The 20,289-nt window shown below is 36.9% G+C and overlaps 1 protein-coding gene across 1 annotated transcript; it reads left to right on the forward strand.

Annotated features, from left to right (window-relative positions):
- Positions 1-518: 518 nt before the first annotated feature.
- On the forward strand, positions 519-19,784 carry si:dkey-112e17.1 (uncharacterized). The gene is made up of 7 exons (XM_055161732.1): positions 519-640; positions 7,369-8,285; positions 11,692-11,743; positions 12,845-12,968; positions 13,727-13,872; positions 17,692-17,913; positions 18,425-19,784. The coding sequence occupies exons 1-7, from the start codon at positions 560-562 to the stop codon at positions 19,079-19,081; spliced, it is 2,199 nt and encodes a 732-aa protein (XP_055017707.1). The 5' UTR covers positions 519-559; the 3' UTR covers positions 19,082-19,784.
- Positions 19,785-20,289: the final 505 nt, after the last annotated feature.

Raw genomic sequence — 20,289 nt, forward strand, 5'->3', positions numbered from 1 at the left:
CATCTAAACTTTTTCTGTGTACAATAGCAGCAAAAGTTTTCCAATGCCTATAGGATAAGAGGGGGACTCCCACAGGAAACAAATAGACTTAACTTTATCGTGCCAAGGTGACCCAAAGCAAGAAAAATATTTATTTATTTTGCCACTGCAGTGCACAAACAGCAGCCTACTCAAAAATACAATGTTGTCGTGTAGACATGAAGACTAGGATATCATCAGCCTCTGCTAATTTCTTGGAATTCGTCCTTCTGTAGAAAAAACAAAACAAAACAAAACATTCCAACACAATTTAGCTACATCTTAAAAAAAAAAAAAAAAAAAAAAAAAAAAAAAAAAAAAAGGTCTTTTAGAGGCAATCCTCAAGCCTTGCCATGTGTTAAGCTCTCCAATTGTGGTGGAGGCTGAATGTAAACTATAGGAGGGGTTCACTGGGGCTGTTTGCGAGTTCACGCATGAACGATGGAAGCGCGCTCCCGATACTTCAGGTGAATGAGAGGGAAGAAGAGGAGCTTGACACGGTTCACTGTACTTCGCACCAAAACGGAACAATTAGTGGAAAATGAGTAGTGTTGCGTCGCTCGGGGCGCCTGCTTTTATGACAACATACCTACTCTTCGTGGTGGGATGCGTCGCGCAGAAAGTAAGTTGATTATATTTTATTGGCTGCAAATAAAAGATTCACGCTTCACCTCTAGCCTTGTGGAGTTTCGAGCACACTTCTCCAAAACACGTTTGCTTCCTAACAGATACCGAATGCGCTCTAAAATCTAGACCTTTAGGAGTTGTTTTTGTCGCGCATTTACGCAATGTATGCTTGTTAACTTCAGAGAGTTGTTTAAAACCCATGTCAGATCTTTATGCGATTGATGTCATGTGTACGCGGCCAGTGTTTTGTCATTCCACTTTGTTGACGTTTTTGGGTCGTTTTCTTGCATACAAAGATGATTATTGTAGTGGCATGGATTTTAACGCAAATGTGCTCCACTCCATCCATGTTTTTCATTTCCTGGGACTAGATTTCATGTTAAATTTAATTTCGTTAACATTCATGCCGAATTCAGAATACATTTTTTTAAATTTTCCACAATAACCAATAACTTTTCACTATTTTAGTGAAGTATACTTTCAATTAAATAAATAAACTGTATTATTAACTGAGTTTTGCGTTCAGTTGTTTGTTAACCCCCATAGACAGACATATTGTTTGGTTGTACAATTTTGCCTTTGATCTTCTATACAATAAATGTTGTGCCTAACAACGCAGTGTAAATGTATTTCTGTAACATTTTGTGCACGTTTTGCACACTTCTTACAGTCTGACGCAATATGCGTTCAAAGAGATGTTTTGATGGCACAGGCATGTTTTGATGTTACTGCACTTCAGAGTTAGAGAATGGCATGCAGAGTCCAAACTAGTGAAATGAGAACCACATTGGGAGCATGTTAACCTTATGTTGAGCTTTTATACTCACAGAGGAGTATTCCGAAGCTCTGGCCTCTGACAACCCAGAGGTTCCTGATCAAAAGTTGGCTCTGATGAACAAGAACACAAACATACACAGGGTTGATCTGTGGGACATGTTTTCCATTGATTTGGCTTGTCACCTCTGTCTGTTTTGTGATTTGTGTTTTATCTTCTTGAGTTGGAAGTTTTTGTCATGTTAATAAGAGACTTGCAGCTGTCACAAAAACTTAGGCATATATTAAATTATGTGTAGAACTAGAGAATACATTTTTTCACATCCAAAAACAACTTAAGTTATTCCAGTGAAGTATTCAAGTATACAAATTAAAGAACTAAACTATGAACAACTGTACAGTCTGAGCAATATCTGTGTTTGTAAAAATGTTTTTACTCCTTACTAGGTAAATAAACAAGAGTTAGATTGAAATTGGACAAAATAAATATTGCATAAGCTTCCCGTTAAAATGTTATATTAAATGCATGGCTAGTGAATGCATCTTCAGCCAGAAAAGGCTGGTGTCATAAAGGCTGGTGTCATAGCATTACTTAGTGAAGGTCTCCCCTGTGACATCAAACCACATTGTCAAAAGCACATTTCCATCCCTGTAGAAGCTCTGCGGCTTTAACCTGTCACAAATCGTCCCCTTCCACCGATGGAGAATGATGCCTCAGCAGCACAGTTCTTAGAAAGAGACAACAAAAGATCTTAATATATTGAATCGTCAGCATCTCCAGTCTTAGTTCCTGTGTGCATAGGGTGTTCACTATCTGTGCAATTATATGCCTCAGGGGGCATGGTAAATGATTGCTTTGTCCTCTTCTCCTCTTTTGTATTAAGTTGATTTTTGGAACAGCATAAACAAGTTCGGAATTTATTCTATCCCCTTTTCAAGCCATCCAAGTTTATCAGTTCACAATTGACAGACAGGCAATTTGGATCATTGTTGTGTTATTCTGGTTTGTATTTTGGATGATATGATGACAGGGACAGTTATCTCTAATTGAATTGAACATTAGAATCCCACTGAACTCTTGTGCATTATTGAACTAATGTGAATTATCTGAATGCATACAGTGACACTATTAATAATAATAATAATAATACTATTATTATGAGTTACAGTTGTACTTATTTACAGAGAAATTCATTGTTTTCTTAGGTATTGCATATATATCTGTATTTTTTACATAAGTGAAAAAAAATTGTAAATACAAATACATCGGCAAAGCTTGCAAAAAAGTAGCTGGCGTAGTTCACTTATCTACATAGCTATAACCAGAAATCCATGCCTATACTGTAAATGTTAATAAAAGTATATTATATTTTGGTGTCCTCTTTTAAAGAATATGCTATATCAAAATCATAGATCAATATTTGTGTGAAAAAAAAGGTTGTATCCACTGTCACACTGATTTAACTACACTTTCTTGTCATTACTGTACAGCCTTACAGAACTGGGCTTCTCACTGAGGTGCTGCCGAGAAACTAATTATCACAGATACGTTCACAGCAACACATTCCAAAATCTGGGAATAATTTCTCTAAACTAGTTTCCACCACTGTGGAGATAAGGTCACGATTCACCACAGGGACCCGCTAGCTCTGTGTAACAGTAAGCACAGTGGCAGAGAAAGGCTTTACATCACACACATACAATTATAAAGCTCAAATCTGTCTCTGTCCGTCTCTGTCCGGGTGCTCCCCAGGCTTCTCAGTTAACCCCTCAGTTTAATGTGGCCTACAGTTAACGTATTATTTGGGTCTGTCAAAATAATTACATATATATATATATATATATATATATATATATATATATATATATATATATATATATACATACACATATACACATATATATATATATATATATATAAATACATTTTAGATGGAACTGTATTTTTGCAATGTTTCTTTTTGTTGTGAGGAAATGGTTATAACTGTTTGTAGTACAAGTAGTCATAAGTATGCTCAAAGCCACTTTTCATGAACTATGAAGAATATGCTGAGACAGCATAATAGTCACTAGCCCGTGTGCTTAATCAAGCCATGCACCGGTTGTTTATAAATGACCTGAATATGCAGTGTCCAACATGAGCCAGTTAGAGAGGGCTGACATCACACAGGAGATATGTGATAAATCTGAGGCTCAGATATCAGTGCTGTCCACAGCTGTGAGAGTGACCTCAGGAAGCCCCTTTTCAGCCTCCAATTTGGGATTTCATTCAAGCAGTTGTCCTGCACACAATTTTATTTTCCCTGTGAATGTAGCAATTGTTATTGTCAAAATGAAATGAGAGGCATAATTGCACCCAATACTTGTTGTTTCAGATTATTGTTGTTATTGTTTATCATTTTGCAGAAGCCGAAGAGTTGAGTAAACTTGGAACCGTGCTCCCAGGGCAGCCGTGTGGACTCTGTGCGGTTGGAACTGGACTGGTGTGAGCCTGTGAAGTAGTGTCACTTTTCTCCTCAGTAAACAGGGCTGGGAGGATTCCTGCCCCTTTCTGAGGGGCCCGCCTGCCTCTTTATGAGCCTTTCCGGACTGTTTTTGCATGAGAGCACTATGCTGTTTGTGTGTTAACAGTAATTCAGTTGGAGGCAGCTCATGTTGCTGGGCTTTTCACAATCGTATTGTTGGCTTCATTTAATAGATACACGTTTTAACATACTGACCAACTAAACCTAATTTACAGAATAATAGTTATGATTCTGTTGAAGCCCCAACCCCTGCATGGCTTTCTAATGGCTATTTGTGATTTATGCAATTTTCATATTTTTGTATTTCATTTGGATTACTGATTTATTTTTGTCTTCACTTATATAACATATTTTGTACCATATGGTCATTTTCTGAAGCAGAATGTAAAAGTTAAAACAATAGTGTTTACTGCATTTGTTTGCTGTTTGACTGAACAAGTCATTTTTAAACAATGATGCACTCAGTTGATCCACTTCTGTTCAGAAAGGCTTCTGTCAATAACACAACTGGGGCACCAAGTCTTATGTAAACTATGAGCTTGCCCCATTACAAATATCATCTGCACAAACCACACTCAGGCCCATTGTTTTGTCATGAGAAAAGGCATCCTTGAATAATTAGCGTGTGGCCAGTGAGCGGCCTGTGATGTAACTGAATGGAGATGTTTGGCATTATAAGAATGTCCCATTTCCATTGGACATTGTGGCACAGTGGAGCCTTTTCATGTGTAGTGTAGTATGCACATCCACATCCACAGTGCTGTGGTATTTCTTCTGATTATTATTGGTATCTCTACTGTTCATGAAGCCATTGTCTTATATGTAGTATACATTTACAGTAATGGTTTGATCTTTATCTGATTTTGCATATTTACACTACAATAGCTTAATAATAAATTGTGTGTCTAAATTATTATAAATTATTATAGAAGAATCTGTCTCCCATATGCACGTGCTCTCTCCATCACTTGTGCTTGAGTCGGGACACAATGTCCTTTTCGAGCCCCTGTCATGGCCCACATGGTAAAGGGGTTCCTGCATTGCGCAACATTTGCAGCAAACACTATGAAGTGAACCCCCAATCAGTTACTCGCCCCATCCTCTGCTGAAGTGGCAAAGATATATCCCATATCTATATCTAATTTCAAAATTATTTTGTCTTTAAAATTAGACTCTGTTTCATTGAATATGTTGATATGAAAAAAGAAATACAATTACCATGGGCCCAAGTTAAAGAGAACATGAAAATAAAACAGAGATATATTGTGACTCAAAGAGCTTGACAGCTGTCTTCAGAGAGTCTTAGCTGAAGACAGAAATTTCCAGAAAAGGAGCATTGTCCTTTATTTAAAAAAAATCACCATCTGGTCTTTGAAGTATAAATTTGACCCCTCAAAGTGCCTTAAAGGAGAACAAAAGAAGTTTATTTCAAAAATGCAGAATGGGCACTTTGTGTTTCTGCTTTTGTTTTGGGTTAGTGAAACATGTTTCAACCCAGGTGGTGGAAGTCTACAGATCTACAATATTTGTATTTGTGCAGCCATAATATTTTTCTTCGGTCTGCTTGTTTACTAGCCCCATACCACCCAGCAGGACCCAAGCATAGTAGCTTTTCCATGATTCCTCAGCCCTAATGCCCTGCTCTTGTCTGGGCCCAGATGAGTGTAATAAGCAATGGACCTGGCTGTGACCTCGTCAGCTGTATCAGCCCTGGAGGGAAGCTCATGCCTCCGGGCTTAGTCAGTGGTACTCTCTCAACTCATGAATGAATATCTGGAAGTGGATGCTGTACATATAGAGCAAGAGAATGTTTTTTTAAAAGAATGTGTTTAGTTTGAGATTTATGATTTATGGAGCTATCAAAGGACATGTCTGAGTTTAAAGACCCTTTTGTCCCTGATGGCTTTGTGTCTTTCCACAATATTACATTTTGTTATGATTTTAGGCAGGGCGAGGGTCCAGTCTATGTCCTGGGGTGTTACCATGTTACCTGTCCTTCACGGGGATATTGAGTTCAGTCCAAGCGCTGCAGCCAGGAAAGCTCATAAACACACAGCCCCCCTACAATGGTCTGGTCTGAACCGCCCGGCCAGCTACACATCTGCCTCTACTTATGCCCCAGGTCTGCTGCCTCTCCATGCACCTGGGACGCATTATACCCAGCATGTTTGAAGAAATGCCCCCGCCAAAGGTTATTCAAAAAGGCAGCAACACAAGCTGTGTATCTAGCTTGAACAAGACATCGTTTCCCATGATAAAGAAAGGACATATATTAAAGGTGGCAGATACCTCAAAAAATGCAGAATATTGCATTTGTTGTTTTAAATACTGAGAATATAAAAATAAATAAAATAGTTATACATGACATTAAGATGAGACCAATACATCAGTGTGCAACATTCTATGCAAGTGGAAGAGATATTTCAATCCTTTTGTGTTTAATTTAATGGTCCATTTCCTTTTTGTGCTTGAATCACAACCATTTGTTTTCTCCAGTTATTTTTGTGAATATATTGCCCATCACTACAGTGTATCTAGGAGCTTTCTATAGCACAACTCCTTAACTGAAACAAAATGATCGTGTACGAAAAACATAGGTCAAGAAAAGTGTCAAAACAGAAGCTATTTTCTGATATTTTCTATGTTATAATGTTGTTTCCTCATCAAAAACTCATTCACACGTTTAACAAACAAACTCTACATATTTAGGCCAAGTTCTTCTCTCAAACAGAAAACACTCCATGTTGTGATGTCATGTGGTCATCCAGGAAGTGCTCCATTATTTTAGTCTTCACTAGAATCATTTTAATGCTTTCAGTCCTGGAATTGCCAACCTACTGAACAAAAGATAAAAGCTGGTTGTTAACTTGAAAACTACAACTACATGACATCACAAGGTGGAACAGAGCATTTTGAGCTTTGGAGATGTGGACTGACTAATAATAAAAGATTACTCAAACAAGTATGATTAAAAAGGATTGTTTTTGATGAGCTAACAACATTCAAACATGGATTAAAGAATATAGGGCCTTTTAAATAAAATATGCAAATTAAGAAATCCATCATAATGACAACCAAACAAGAAAGCAAGAAAAATCCTACTTGAACTGAAGCAAAACGCACAACAATGAGATTTGTAAGGAGACCCAGGCAACATTACTCTGCCAGAGAAATGCCATACAAAGGTCACCCACAATGCAGCAATACAAACTCTGAGGTCATGTGATCCATAACCAGATAACTCTGTAACTTAATACCATCAACAATGCTCCGGATACGAGTGCTTGTGTGATGCCTTGCCTGTGCCATTGTAAATCCATGCATCAGTGGGTGTTTGCTAGCCTCTAACTTAAAGCTCGTGATGATACAGGAAGCTCGGATTTCAAAGTTGCGACATGTTTAACTTGATGTATTGTTGTTACAGGTGTATTTTGACTGTGGTGCCAAGGTGGATGTGGTAGATGCCCAAGGCCTTATTCTTTCACCTGGATTCCCATACAACTACTCCTCTGGGACTCATTGTGTTTGGCAGTTCTTTGTGCCCGTTGACTACCAGCTTGTTCTGGAGATATTTGACTTTGACGTATTTGAAAGCCATGATGCTGCCAGTCAGTACACGAATATGGCTAATTTTGATGAGGAAGATACAGATGAAGAAGTGATGTTTAGCCAAGGGAGCTCATTCGCGGATGAAACGTCAAAAGAGGTGATGCAACAACGTGAAAGGGATGTCACTAAGAATCAGCAGCTTTTCCGAGGTGAACAAGTCAAGCAGGTAGTTGTCCAAGAGCAGTCTACTAAAATGGAGCTCACGAAAGTTTCAAATTCTGCCAAAAGATCTACTGATTTAAGTTCAAACTCTGCACCCCCACCATCTCTTGTTGTAATACCTGATAGTCTATCTCCTAACAGCAAACCCTCAAACGCTCCAGTGACAACAATGGAAACTACAACAATTTTATCAACCCTTTTCACCGAAACTTCATCCATCACTCCAGAAACACAGCAGTCCATCCTGGATGCTTGCCCCCACGATGTCTTGTACATTTCGGATCTTATTACTTTCTCCTCTCGGTTCTGTGGCTCAAACAGGCCTCCGAGCAGCCAGTTGGTTTTCGGCTCAAATCAGGAAATGGTGGAAGTTATTATGGAGTTGATCACAACAACGCACTGGGGTCGTGGTTTTGCTCTGCTCTTTCATTATCACAACCGGACGGAACCAGCGGGCACGAGGAGGAATGTGGCGTTCGCATCCAACAAGGTGGACTCTATGCTGGCTGCTGTGAGCGGAGCGGCGTTCCTGGCTATGATCCTGACCAGTGCCCTTTGCATCATATTCAGGTGAGTAGGTTTATTTGGGTGTAGTTGTGAAAAATGGGTCTGATGATATAGTTTGAGAAATTTAATTTAAATGATTATTTTCCTATGTGTTTGTATAGCTTTTTTAGTTTGGCCTTAAATGGAGGTAGAGGGCAGTGAGCAGACTGTTTATACAATATGCAGAGAGCTCCAGTCTGGCTGCTAGGCTTACTTATGTTTATAATGACTGAGCTATATGTCATGTCATCTTCACCATGTTTTATTTTTGTATTATTTTGACATAACTTAATACAGCTCATACCATTTGCAAATACTTTAAACTTCTTATGAAATGTTTATGCTGTTGTCAAATACAGACTAAGATAAAAGTATTCTTTTTCATTTTTTTGTTTTTTGGAGTGTATTTAATGCATTGCAAATGCATAATGCAAAAACTTACAAAAGCTTGATCTGCTCAAACCTAACTCATATTCAGCACTTTGAGAGACTTTGACTTCTGTTTGTTTTCATGGAAATGTTGTTCTTTTTGGCTATAATATCCACAGTATGGCATAAAATATGTCTGCATGAAAAATTAAGTGTGACTTTACCAGCATTCCATGGAAATAAAAAAAGTAATGTGCCACAACCAGAAATGATGATGTTGATACTGTACCTTTTAATATTTTAGTTTTACAGTCAATAAAACTGATTAAGAGTATGTTTTATATAGTACATAATCAGTTCTTGGACCACAAGGAAGTAGGCCTATACCATTTAAGGCCCATAGTTTCTGGTTGTAGACATAGTTGATCCACATCCCCATCACTGCAAATGGTAGTGATGCAGTAATGTAGCTAAGTTTAACATTTTGCCTGTTAACCGTCCACGTTAAGTGAGTGTACAGTAAATATTCCCTGTGAATGACTCTAAATGCCCACATTAGTGTCCACATGCGTGTCAACATTCACCCCTCTGTGATGTTGACACAGCTGGAGGCCTCTGCTCTTGAAGTGGTCACCCTCCATGGTGACTTGGGCTTGGCTGTGACCACCAGGCTTCCTTCATGTGGCCTGTTCTCACCAAAGACAGTGGGGCATTCAAGGTGCGGCAGCTGGCATTGATTCTACACAAAATACAAGCCTGGACAGAGCATAGATCAGTCTGTGAGATGGGTTCTTTAGACTACTGGCTCTGGTCTTAACATGATTCACATAAAAGCGATGTAAAGCACAAGGACAGAACATGTTTTTGTAATATTGTCCTAATAAATAACATGAAGACACCTCTAGATGTAAACCCACAGCTTTTTTCAGTTTTATTATAAATGTCCATATGTTGGGTCTTGAGCATCTGCTTGTACCTGCTGTTGATTTGCAACTGGTGAACATACATATAAACTTAAAAGAACTGCATCCTTAATATCCACTATTATTAGTGCACTTATTATAGATCTTGGGATGGAATGTCAACAAATGTCCTTTACCATGGAAATCCACCATGTTTGTGATGGTGGTGCAAAATGTCCAAAGAGATACATTTACTGTGAGAATACTTTTGATGAAGTCTGTATTTAACATCTCCAGGTTTAACATTAAGCTTAATGAAAATTCTATGAGCTCTGTTGAGGACTATGAAACATACAAATAACTGTTTACAATAACTGAAATGTGATGCTTACAAATAATAATGAATGACTGATTGTGTAGAAGAAAAAAAAGAATGTTTCACCAATATATATATATATATATATATATATATATATATATATATATATATATATATATATATATATATATATATATATATATATATATATATATATATATATATATATATATATATATATATATATATATATATATATATATATATATATATATATATATATATATATATATATATATATATATATATATATATATATATATATATATATATATATATATATATATATATATATATATATATATATATATTAGAGATAGATATATTTGCTATTTTCTGAAGACCTACCAATAAACTAAATTCTAGTAAATTCATAGATCCAATACACAGTTGTGCATTTTATTTTACATTACATTTTTAATAAACCTTCCTTTTGAACCAGAAAAGTAAGCAGCCCAAATAGACGTATCATTAAAAAGCGCATTGAGTTTGTGACAGGCTGTGTTCCTCATGCTGTGGGAACCACCACAGTTTATTATGATTTGTGTTAATTTCCATCGCAGCTCAGTGTCTCCAGCCAATCCGACAGGCACAATAACTCCACGGGTTCTCACTCTTAATGACGGGGAAATTGGAAGCATGTGTTCAATAAAACGAAAGTGCAATTGGCAAGAACAACAACACAAGTCATTTGGAAGCCAGGAAACGCATTACCATGAAACGTCAAACCTTGGAAAAGTCTTTGTACTTTTTTCTCTTTACATATTAATTTAGTTCACTGAAAACATTGAGAAACAACTGAGTGGGTAAACTAGAGCAAACTTTTCCAGTAAGACCCTACAGTGAGATTAACTTCCACATTCAGTACGATCCAAAAATCTGCCAAAGGTGGCTAGGAGTCGCAGCGGGGGATGCCCTCATTTGACCGATAGCTTGTTATGAACTCATTCATGTAAGATTAATGTTTTAATAAGTGAGTATTTCAAGTATATTAACATGCTTCATTGAGTCATATAACTTAATCTGACAAGATGAAAATGCATGGATGAGCAGATATTATAGAATGAAAAATTATAGGATTTATTAACATCAATTAATCTGCCTTCTGTTGAAATTTGAAACTGTTTTTCGTATTACTGCCCATTTGAAGCCTAATAACCTGAACAATGGACACGCACTTAACAGAATTTGAAATTACAGATTCCATTTACAGGGAAATAAACACGGGCTGAATAGAAACCACAATGTTAGACCATGTAGTTGTGGTGTAAGTGTGAATTGTGTGTGAAGGTTCTTGTCTCCAAATAATCCAATGGGTCTTTTTTAAAGAGGAGAATGACCACTGGTATTTTGGACTTCTGTACTATTCCTGATCTTGTGGTTTTTTTCAATGAATCAAATTTCAGTGTAGTCATTGAGTTAGCCATGCATTTATTCATTCCCTGAAGCTGAGTCTGCATTAGTTAAATTGCACTGTAAAGAAATGGTAAAGAAGTAATTATTGGCAGTTTGCCAGGGAGCAGATTGTTTGTGTGGAGAATTTACATCCTTGAAATGAGATGGGAAATGAAAATATTTAAAAATTGGTTTGACTCATTTTGTACAATATAATAACTTATATTTACTTATATACTTATATTTTTTAAGCATTGAAAATTATGGCATACACTGAAGTAGAGTTACGTGCTTATTTGATTTGTTGGCAAAATGTCCAATGTTGTCTTTAATTGCTCTCTAATTTGATGGGGGGGGGGTTGTTTGTGTTTTTTTTCTTTTGCAGACCCAAATTGTGTCCAAAAAGAGCCAATTCCAGTACATCTAACAGCCCTGAGGTAAAAAGACTTCTTCTACTAAGTTTGTGAAGCATACCTCTGTATTTCCTTTTACTTTGCCACTCTTTGTTCTTGCTTTTGTAGAGCCGTCTTTCTCATCTATTCACCTACTTACTCACTTTTAGGGTCACGTGAATGAACACACTATACTGTAGTAGAGTAGAACAGGTTGATCAAGATGTGAGGTTAACTAGGTGAAAACTCATGTCACAGTTTGTACTTCCAGTTTATAACCTGTTTATTTAGTCAAGCGCATGATTTAACATGTACCTAGTATTATATGATTAGGGATAACTATTGTCTTTATCATATTGTTTTGGACAATCCCACTGTGGATAGATATTGTCCAAGGATGTGATGTTATTAGTCAGCATAATATTATTTCTGACCATATGTGGCTAGGGTTTACAAAAAGCAGGAGTGGAAGTAACAATTTACAAATACAAATTTTATTGTAAATATAAAATACCGATCTAAAATGCTACAAAAAAATCTGTTAAAAAGTAACTCTTATTCAGAGTAGTATTTTTTTACATTACATTACATTAGTACAGGTTTTGTATTTGATGACAATATGGATACTAAGTCATTATTAAGTTACTTTTTTGGGAAAAAGTCTGATTTAAAGGTGCATTGTGTAACTTTTCTGGTGGAGTGTCCATCATATATTTTTTCATAGGGAATGTCTGGAATGTTTCACAGTATGGCATTTGCCTTTCTATCTTCAAGGAGACCAAACCAGACCAAGTTACAGGTCAGATCTGTGGAGAGGCAGACGCTCACTGTCAGAATCAGTTTTTCTAGGTATTTTTGAGCAATAAAACCACCTGTGAAAAAACTGTAACTGAATAATGTAAACTAGAGCTGTTTAATTTCATATTGTGGAACAGTCTAAGCAGAACAATGACATATCCCTTGAACCAAGAATGTAACGGACCCCCAACTGAAAAGTTACACAGTGCACCTTTAAGTTGGTTTAAACTACTGCAAGCAGTGACATTTCTTTTAAAACTAATTAGTAAGTGTTAGTGAATAAATACTAACCTTCACCAACCCAGTTTACTGTGCCTGTAAATATCTTTAGTATATTTTATTTTGAAGGTACCAGAGGGAGTCCCTAACGTTGTGTCTGAGGTGAGTGAACTGCAGCTGATCACAGAGAATCAGACCAACCTGGAGACCACCAGAGCACAAAAAAACAAGAAGGACACCTCACCACACACAGGTGCATAACACACAATGTACAAATAATAGAGAACTACTTTTGATAACATAATCTATTGCCATTTGTTTTACCAAAAGGACCGAATTTTACCCAGTGGTCTGTTTTTAGCAGCAGTTGACTCAAGTTTGCTGCTTCACTACAAATACAAATACTAGAGCAAAATATACTCAAGTACAAGTAAAAATATCACATGAAAAAAAATCTACTTAAGTAAAAGTATTAAAGTAAAAATATTTTATGCAGATTTTGAGATCTTGTATGGCTTAAAAAGCAGTGATTTTAAAAAAGTAACCCCTTGGTCTCAGATTATAATAAAAAATACTTTTACTTTTCAGTCCTGTTTAAAAATGTAGTGGAGTAAAAAGTACAGATACCTGCTCTCAAATGTAGTGAAGTAAAAGTAAAAAAAAGTATCCACATTAAAATGTACTTAAGTAAAATAGAAATACCTAAAATGTTTACTTAAGTACTTTTACTTTGTTACATTCCACCACTGGTTTTTAGATAGTTTTATTTTTTTTAATTTTATACACAGGTATTTTTTTCTTTTTCGGAAAGGCTAAGGGAGTATTAAATTCTTCTAAGGGGGTTCTCACATAACATAGTATTTAGAGATTTTTTTATTTGGGAATCTAGATTACCCACGCAAACGTCTCAGCAAAAGGCTCAACTTATTATTATTGGACATCCTGTATAATCCATCAAATGTGTTCATAGATGAAAAACCATTATCCCTTTTGCTTTGACTCTTTGTGCAGTCAATGCGGGTGGAGACCTGTCCCAGAGCACAGAGGTGGATCTTTCCAGTGGTCTGACAGAGCTCGAACTTGGACCAGACGAAGTGTTCCTCACATCTCCAGCACTCAGCGCCGTCAGCGGCCGTCTCCCACTCACTCCATATACAGTAAGAAGTCTGCTTTTGTCATAATCAATATCAACAATATTTATCTGGAAATCCACACAGGTATACACATTAGGAATGTCAAAAGTATTGAAAATCAGAGCAGATACTACTCAATACTGAAACTAAATTGTTTTATAGTTTAGTATAAACAGGCACTCATTTAAGCAAGTATCGATACTAACACAGCCACATTTCACAGGACAAAAATTTACCTTTCTTGGATAGCTTTAAAATGATCTTGAGCTGTATCAGAACAAGTATAAACCCACATACTGTAGATGGACCACTATGGAACCTACCTGGCCGACTGAGGCATTATACAGATATGAGACTGAATGGTAATATAAAAGAAAGTATTGCTATATAATCACAATCTATTGTGTGTTATCTTTGTGGTATTGGATTCAGTATTGAGTATCAAGTCTATTCCTTAGTACTGAGTTTAAATTTTTATTATCGTGACAGATACACATGGCTTTTTACTCTAGCCAACTCATGTGAATGCCACAGAAATGTAGGAATGTAATGGCACATTGTAAGGCACAAAGCACTAAGTTCTCCATGGAGATAAGCATTTGGTAGACACCTTTAAAAAAAATTGCATTGTGCACCTATAAATCAGACAGTACACCATAAAATATTGTAACTGGAATAAGGAGGCATAAATGCATTTTGTTATTCCCATGTTTCCATGTTTCATGGTCTTTGTATTGGGTTATGGTTTGGGTTACATTTAAACATATTACCATGAAATAAATTAGAATGATGCACGTGTCCAGTAGTTACCATGTAATTGTCATAATTAGACTTTAGCAATTATACACCAATCTACACAGTGCACTAAATCATTGCAGAGACGAACAATTAAAGACATTATAGGCCATTAGACCTCAGTAACTATGTGTGACTCTTCATATTGAATTATTATATGGTCATTATATTTACGTCGCCATTGCAAAGTGTTGATGTTACAGACAGGACACATAGTTCTCATTGGGTGATCTTCCCACCCGCGAGAGATGGTCCCTCCTGAATATCTGAGGTGACAGCGCTTTGAATGGCTTGAATTGACCCAGTGTTCCTAATAGGCCTGACACCATTCTGCCAGCAAACGCGTGGTACAGACTGTAGCTATGAAATGTACGAGGACATAACTTGGAAACAGGGATAATTAAAAGATGGGAGGAAAGTTGGGGAGGAAGCGTCTCGACTAAGTATTTTCTCTGCTCTCTTTTGTATTCCCTCAGAGAGTTGGCATCAAACCGCTCTGGCAGCTTTTTGAAGGACTGGCAAGCGTTTGTGCTGCCTGGGCTAATGGAGAATTATCTACAGCGCCAGATTCCCAGCTCCAATTGTGCGTCTGTTTGTGTGTGTTATGCACACTTTGGCACTCACTGTGTGGTCTGCCTGTGTGTGTCCTCCATACAGACTTTCATGTACATAATTATTGACAAATGGGCTAATGGCGGGCAATAGCAATCAGAGGATCAAACATTTCAGCCAATCTTCATGTCTAAAACATGTTTGATAAGACATTGTTGCAATAGACCATTTTAAAGAGGCTTAATTTATGCCAGTGAGATTTCCAAATTAGAGGTTAAGATTAGAAAATTGTGAACAAAAGTGAAGAGTGACTATTCTTTGTGACACAACAGGACCACTGTTACTAAGAGCCGTGCTGGGTGGCTCATATCAAACTGCGTGTGTCCACTCTCAAAGTTGCCATTGTGCTTTTGGGCTTTAAATAACGAAAGGAACACTTTTATTTAAACCCCTTTTAATTCTTGTCTAGACAAAGTTAGCTGCTAGTGACTCTGTGAGGAGGATTATCTGGTTCTCACTCTCTCCGATGGGTGCAACCCCTAAAACCTTCGCCCTCCCTTTATCAGCTGCACGTCCCACCTGCCATGTACGATTAGTGCCAGAAGACTGTTAACCATTTCCTTACCTAGTGAAAATTCACACCTTTTGCCATAACCCAAACCAATGCCACTTTCAATTTCGGCCAATGTTGTTTATAGTTCCTTTAAAGGGCCCATACTATGTTATTTTCTGACCTATGTTATAATGCTGTTTCTTCATCATACCTGGAGTTGTGTTTTGTTTCAAACCCTGCATATTTAGGTTGAGTTCTTCTCTCAAACTGAAAACACTATTCCACTTTGTGATGTCATATGGTAATACATAAAGTGCTCTACTGTGTTTTTACATTCCATTCATCCTCACTAGAATCATTTGGACAATTCCAACCCTGGAACTGCCAATCTAAAGGTAAAAGGTAGCTGTTAACTTGAAAACTACTGTCACAAGGTGAAACAGAGCATTTTGAGCTTTGGAGATGTAGACAGGCTAATAATCAAGGGTTACTCCAACATTTGTGAATGAAACACAACAGAACCAACATACAAGCAACCAATGTTTCCTTTTCTTAAATACTTGACATACAAATTACTGAAGAAATTTGTTCTTCACACCTGCTCAGTTGGCTGACTGTTGAGCCAAAGCTAATCAGAACCGTTCCTTTTCATTAACCCATGAATTTACCACTTAACACAGTTTGCAATGAGATGTTTCAAAAGTCAGGTGAAAAATGTTTTTAAGACTAATTAAATGTATCAATACCACTAATGCTAGAGGTTTTGTAAATGTAAATATATGAATTACAGGGATTTAGCGTAATATATACTTGCATTTTTTTTGTCCATTATCAGAAATGCGTGCATGTTTCAATACAAGGCTGTTAGTCTATGCAGGTCAGTAACCATTGGAGCTGCAGTTGAGTGCCTGAGTATAATGGGAGCATAAATGCGCTGTAGCCATCTACATTTTAATTAGTTTGTTTTACCCTTTGTCTCTAAGCTTTGTTCCTATGTTAACATTGTGTTAGCTGAACATGGTTTTGCTTTTTGTCCCAGCTTTTTCTAGGGTTGCAGAGTTTGATGTATAGTTTTTATAAGTAAGTTTCTTTAGCCTTCAGTTGTAGTTAGTAGGGCTGGATATCATTAAGAAGTTTGCCAATACGATACATACTTCGATTCATAGGCCACAATACGATACATCTCAATACAGTGCACTTTCAGTTCAATACGATATATTTCAAATCAATTTGATTCAAAAATAAAAGCTAACTCATGGCTGTGAAACTACAAGTCTTTGTTAAATTTACTCTTTAAAACAGTGAAAATGTCAAATGTGTTACATAAATGAGTTTCCTCTAAACAAGCAACAAAACTGTAGTGCTGTAACAAAATCAATGAGTAAAATATACAAAAAAAATACTCTTGGTGATATATCAATACAGTCGTCCCCGATATGGATACTGTATCATCACATTAAATGATATGATATATCGATATTTCAATATTTTTGCACACCCCTAGTAGTTAGAGGTGAGCAATTTATATGAAAAAACACTGACTATACCAACATTGTTCTTTTGAAGTAATGCCAAGACTATCAAATGCCAAGTAGCCGATATTGCTCATAATAAAGACCCCAAACATATTTGTTAAAAGAAACATGCACTGTATCCCTTCTCATGTATGGTAGTTTTACTTTATTAACATCTGTGCATGATTTAAACCTCAACAAAGACAAAGAAATTGTGCATGTTTTAGTATATTTCTGATGAATTGCAAAAATATCTAGAAAACAGAGATTGATATATTCATAGTCACTAGTTCACCTAGTACAAGTCCAGGATTTTGACTTTAAAATGTAAAATGTCAGCCTACTTATTACAATTAGACCGAACATAGATGCTTCTCTTTGTTTAGAATTAGCCTATGCCTCAGTATGTTTTGTCTTTTTCGTCTTTAGCAGCGTGAGAGGTTTCTTCGCCTCAGTGACACCGGTCCGGGCCCTTCTGGAGACTGGCCCTCTCCAGACTCGTCTGGGACCAGGTCTAAATCTGGGAGCGGCTCCAGACCCAGAGCCTGGAGCGTACGCACCTTTCAGGACTTCCTGCCTCCTCTGCCACAACTGCACAAGAAGTGGTGCAGCTGGAACTCAACCAGTCCCTTTACAAAGCTGGTGGACACAGTCAGTATTACAGTCTTCACTTTTCATCTTTTAATAAACAGTATAATTTAGTGGAGTTATTAGCTAGTACTCTCTTTGTGCTAGTGATAAACCTAAATATGTATGCTTATCAGTGCATATTAGAAGGCAGGTCAGGCTGTGATGACCCCAAAAGCAAAGGACCATAAAATATGTTAACAAGTACGTTCAAACTGTACAAATCATTTCAACTACCAAAATCTATTAAAATCTGTGGTTGATAGAGGTAGGCCTGTGTTTTTCAGTACTATTTTGAGAAAGACATTGAATAGGCTACATTACATTTAGCAATGTTTTACCCTACCACTATAAAAATCCATGGCTTGGTAAATTTTATCCACACAGTACACTATTATGTGTGTAGCCTTCCTACGCCTGGAAAATTTGTATACCCAATCACAAGGAAGAAAAAAATGCTGTAGGAATCCCAGTAGGAAAATGTCAAAAGAAATTATTGATCACAAAAAGATATTTCTTGTCTCTTCCAACTTAGGCTACATCCAGCCTGGCTGCAGATGGCAGAGGAAACAATGGCCGGGAGGTATTTTCCGAAGTGAATTTGGCAAAAGGAGGCACGAGCACCATCTCTGACTCCTCCATTAGCAACGCCTCTTATCCTCTCACTCAACCCGCCCAAAGACAGCGCCGTCTCAACTCAACCAGCAACCTGCGGCGCTCCCGATTCACTGGCCCCTGTTTCGGCATGCTCTCTGGGACAACTGACCCAACAAAGGCTTCTACAGCTCAGGTTCCCACCTCTGAGCCTGTGCCTGGTTCTGTTTCATCCACCATAGAGAGCAGCCAGCCGGGGAAGAAGCGAGGGGAGATCCAAGCTGAAGGGGAGCATGTGAGTGTACAGGTTTTTGCCATTTCGGAAGAGGAAGACCGGCAGCCGTTGGTCCCAGCAGAGCACTTGGACCACCCAGCAGCCCCCCAAGCGCTGAATGGACTTGTGAGAGGGGTCTATGAGGGGAAAAGGTCAACTGGAGGTAGTCCCAAGAGCCAGAGGGCAAGAGGAGAGTGGAGGCCGTGGGGTAGCCAGGCATCGGGAGGGGTTATAGCAGGCTCCAAAACGCCCCACACGATTTGTGACAGCCAGGTGCCAATCAGCCCGTCAACAGCTCTGTGCAGTGTGGTCAATCAGATGTGACCAATTGAAGAATTTTATAAAGACTTGGACTTTGTGTTAGTTCCACTTAATGACATAATGGCTTAATTTCTTAAGTATATTTTCACCTGACTGTAGATTGTAGCTTGTTGGAAATACAGTACTGCGCAAGAGTTATTTTTGTTTTGTTTTTAAAGGTTGAGATCAAAATGAATCAATGTGAAGTTGTATAAAAGAAGGTGATATTTCACGCAAAAAGCCATAAATTGAATATATTAAGTAAGTGCCAAAAATATCATGATGTCTAACTGTAAAGAATCAAGTCATTGGTTCGGTTGAGTTGAGAGAGCATTCCTGACTAATATGTCAAAATCATAAAATCCTTATCCTGGATGAGGGACTACACAGACAGAAAATTCTTAAAAATGTGTGTCCTTTCTAATCACTAGATTTCTATTAAGCTGTATTTGAATGAGGAAAAGAATATGCCAAGGTCCTGACTGCCACTGTAGAGAATATGAAAATAGATTTTTTTTTTCCTACTGCCCAACGGTTAGCAGCATTTCAAAGTAAGACAGCAGCTATTGCACTTTGACGCTCAGTTATATCTTTGGATTTTGCTCACACCTTTTGTGGAACATATGTAGATTTGTACTTTAAATTACTGTGTTACGGAACAGTGTTACAGAATAGATTAAATAAATGTTACAGCCTTGTGTATATATATATATATATATATATATATATATATATATATATATATATATATATATATATATATATATATATATATATATATATATATATATATATATATATATATATATATATATATATATATATATATATATATATATATATATATATATATATATATATATATATATATATATATATATATATATATATATATATTATATATATATACGGACTGGATTGTAAAGGGAATTTAAGAGTGTTAAAAATGTTAAAAATGTAGATTATAGATGTAGAAATAGTATTTAAATGTACTGAATTATTGTAAATTTTTAATAAAGAAGACATTTCAAGGCCACAGATGTCTGTGTTCAAGAGTAACATTCATGGACTGTAATAGGTTTATAACCACTTTTCAAGGATTGGAGGCCTCTAGTCAATGGTGACCATCTTAGGGAATCTCCAAACTGCAGTGATTAGTGTATATAAAGACAAGGCACTGGTCAGGGATAATATGTATATAGTTTGAATTGTCCTTAAACTAGAGTATATAA

This window comes from Boleophthalmus pectinirostris, unplaced genomic scaffold (assembly GCF_026225935.1).
Source record: "Boleophthalmus pectinirostris isolate CB_2022bp ecotype Guang Dong unplaced genomic scaffold, ASM2622593v1 HiC_scaffold_4, whole genome shotgun sequence".
Classification (NCBI taxonomy): Eukaryota; Metazoa; Chordata; class Actinopteri; order Gobiiformes; family Gobiidae; genus Boleophthalmus; species Boleophthalmus pectinirostris.

Bases quoted from the DNA above. Each gene is read 5' to 3' on its own strand.
- si:dkey-112e17.1 (XM_055161732.1), top strand. From the start codon at position 560: ATGAGTAGTGTTGCGTCGCTCGGGGCGCCTGCTTTTATGACAACATAC. The intron at 641-7,368 runs GTAAGTTGATTA...TTGTTGTTACAG, and splicing joins TGGGATGCGTCGCGCAGAAA to GTGTATTTTGACTGTGGTGC. The intron at 8,286-11,691 runs GTGAGTAGGTTT...TTTCTTTTGCAG, and splicing joins GCCCTTTGCATCATATTCAG to ACCCAAATTGTGTCCAAAAA.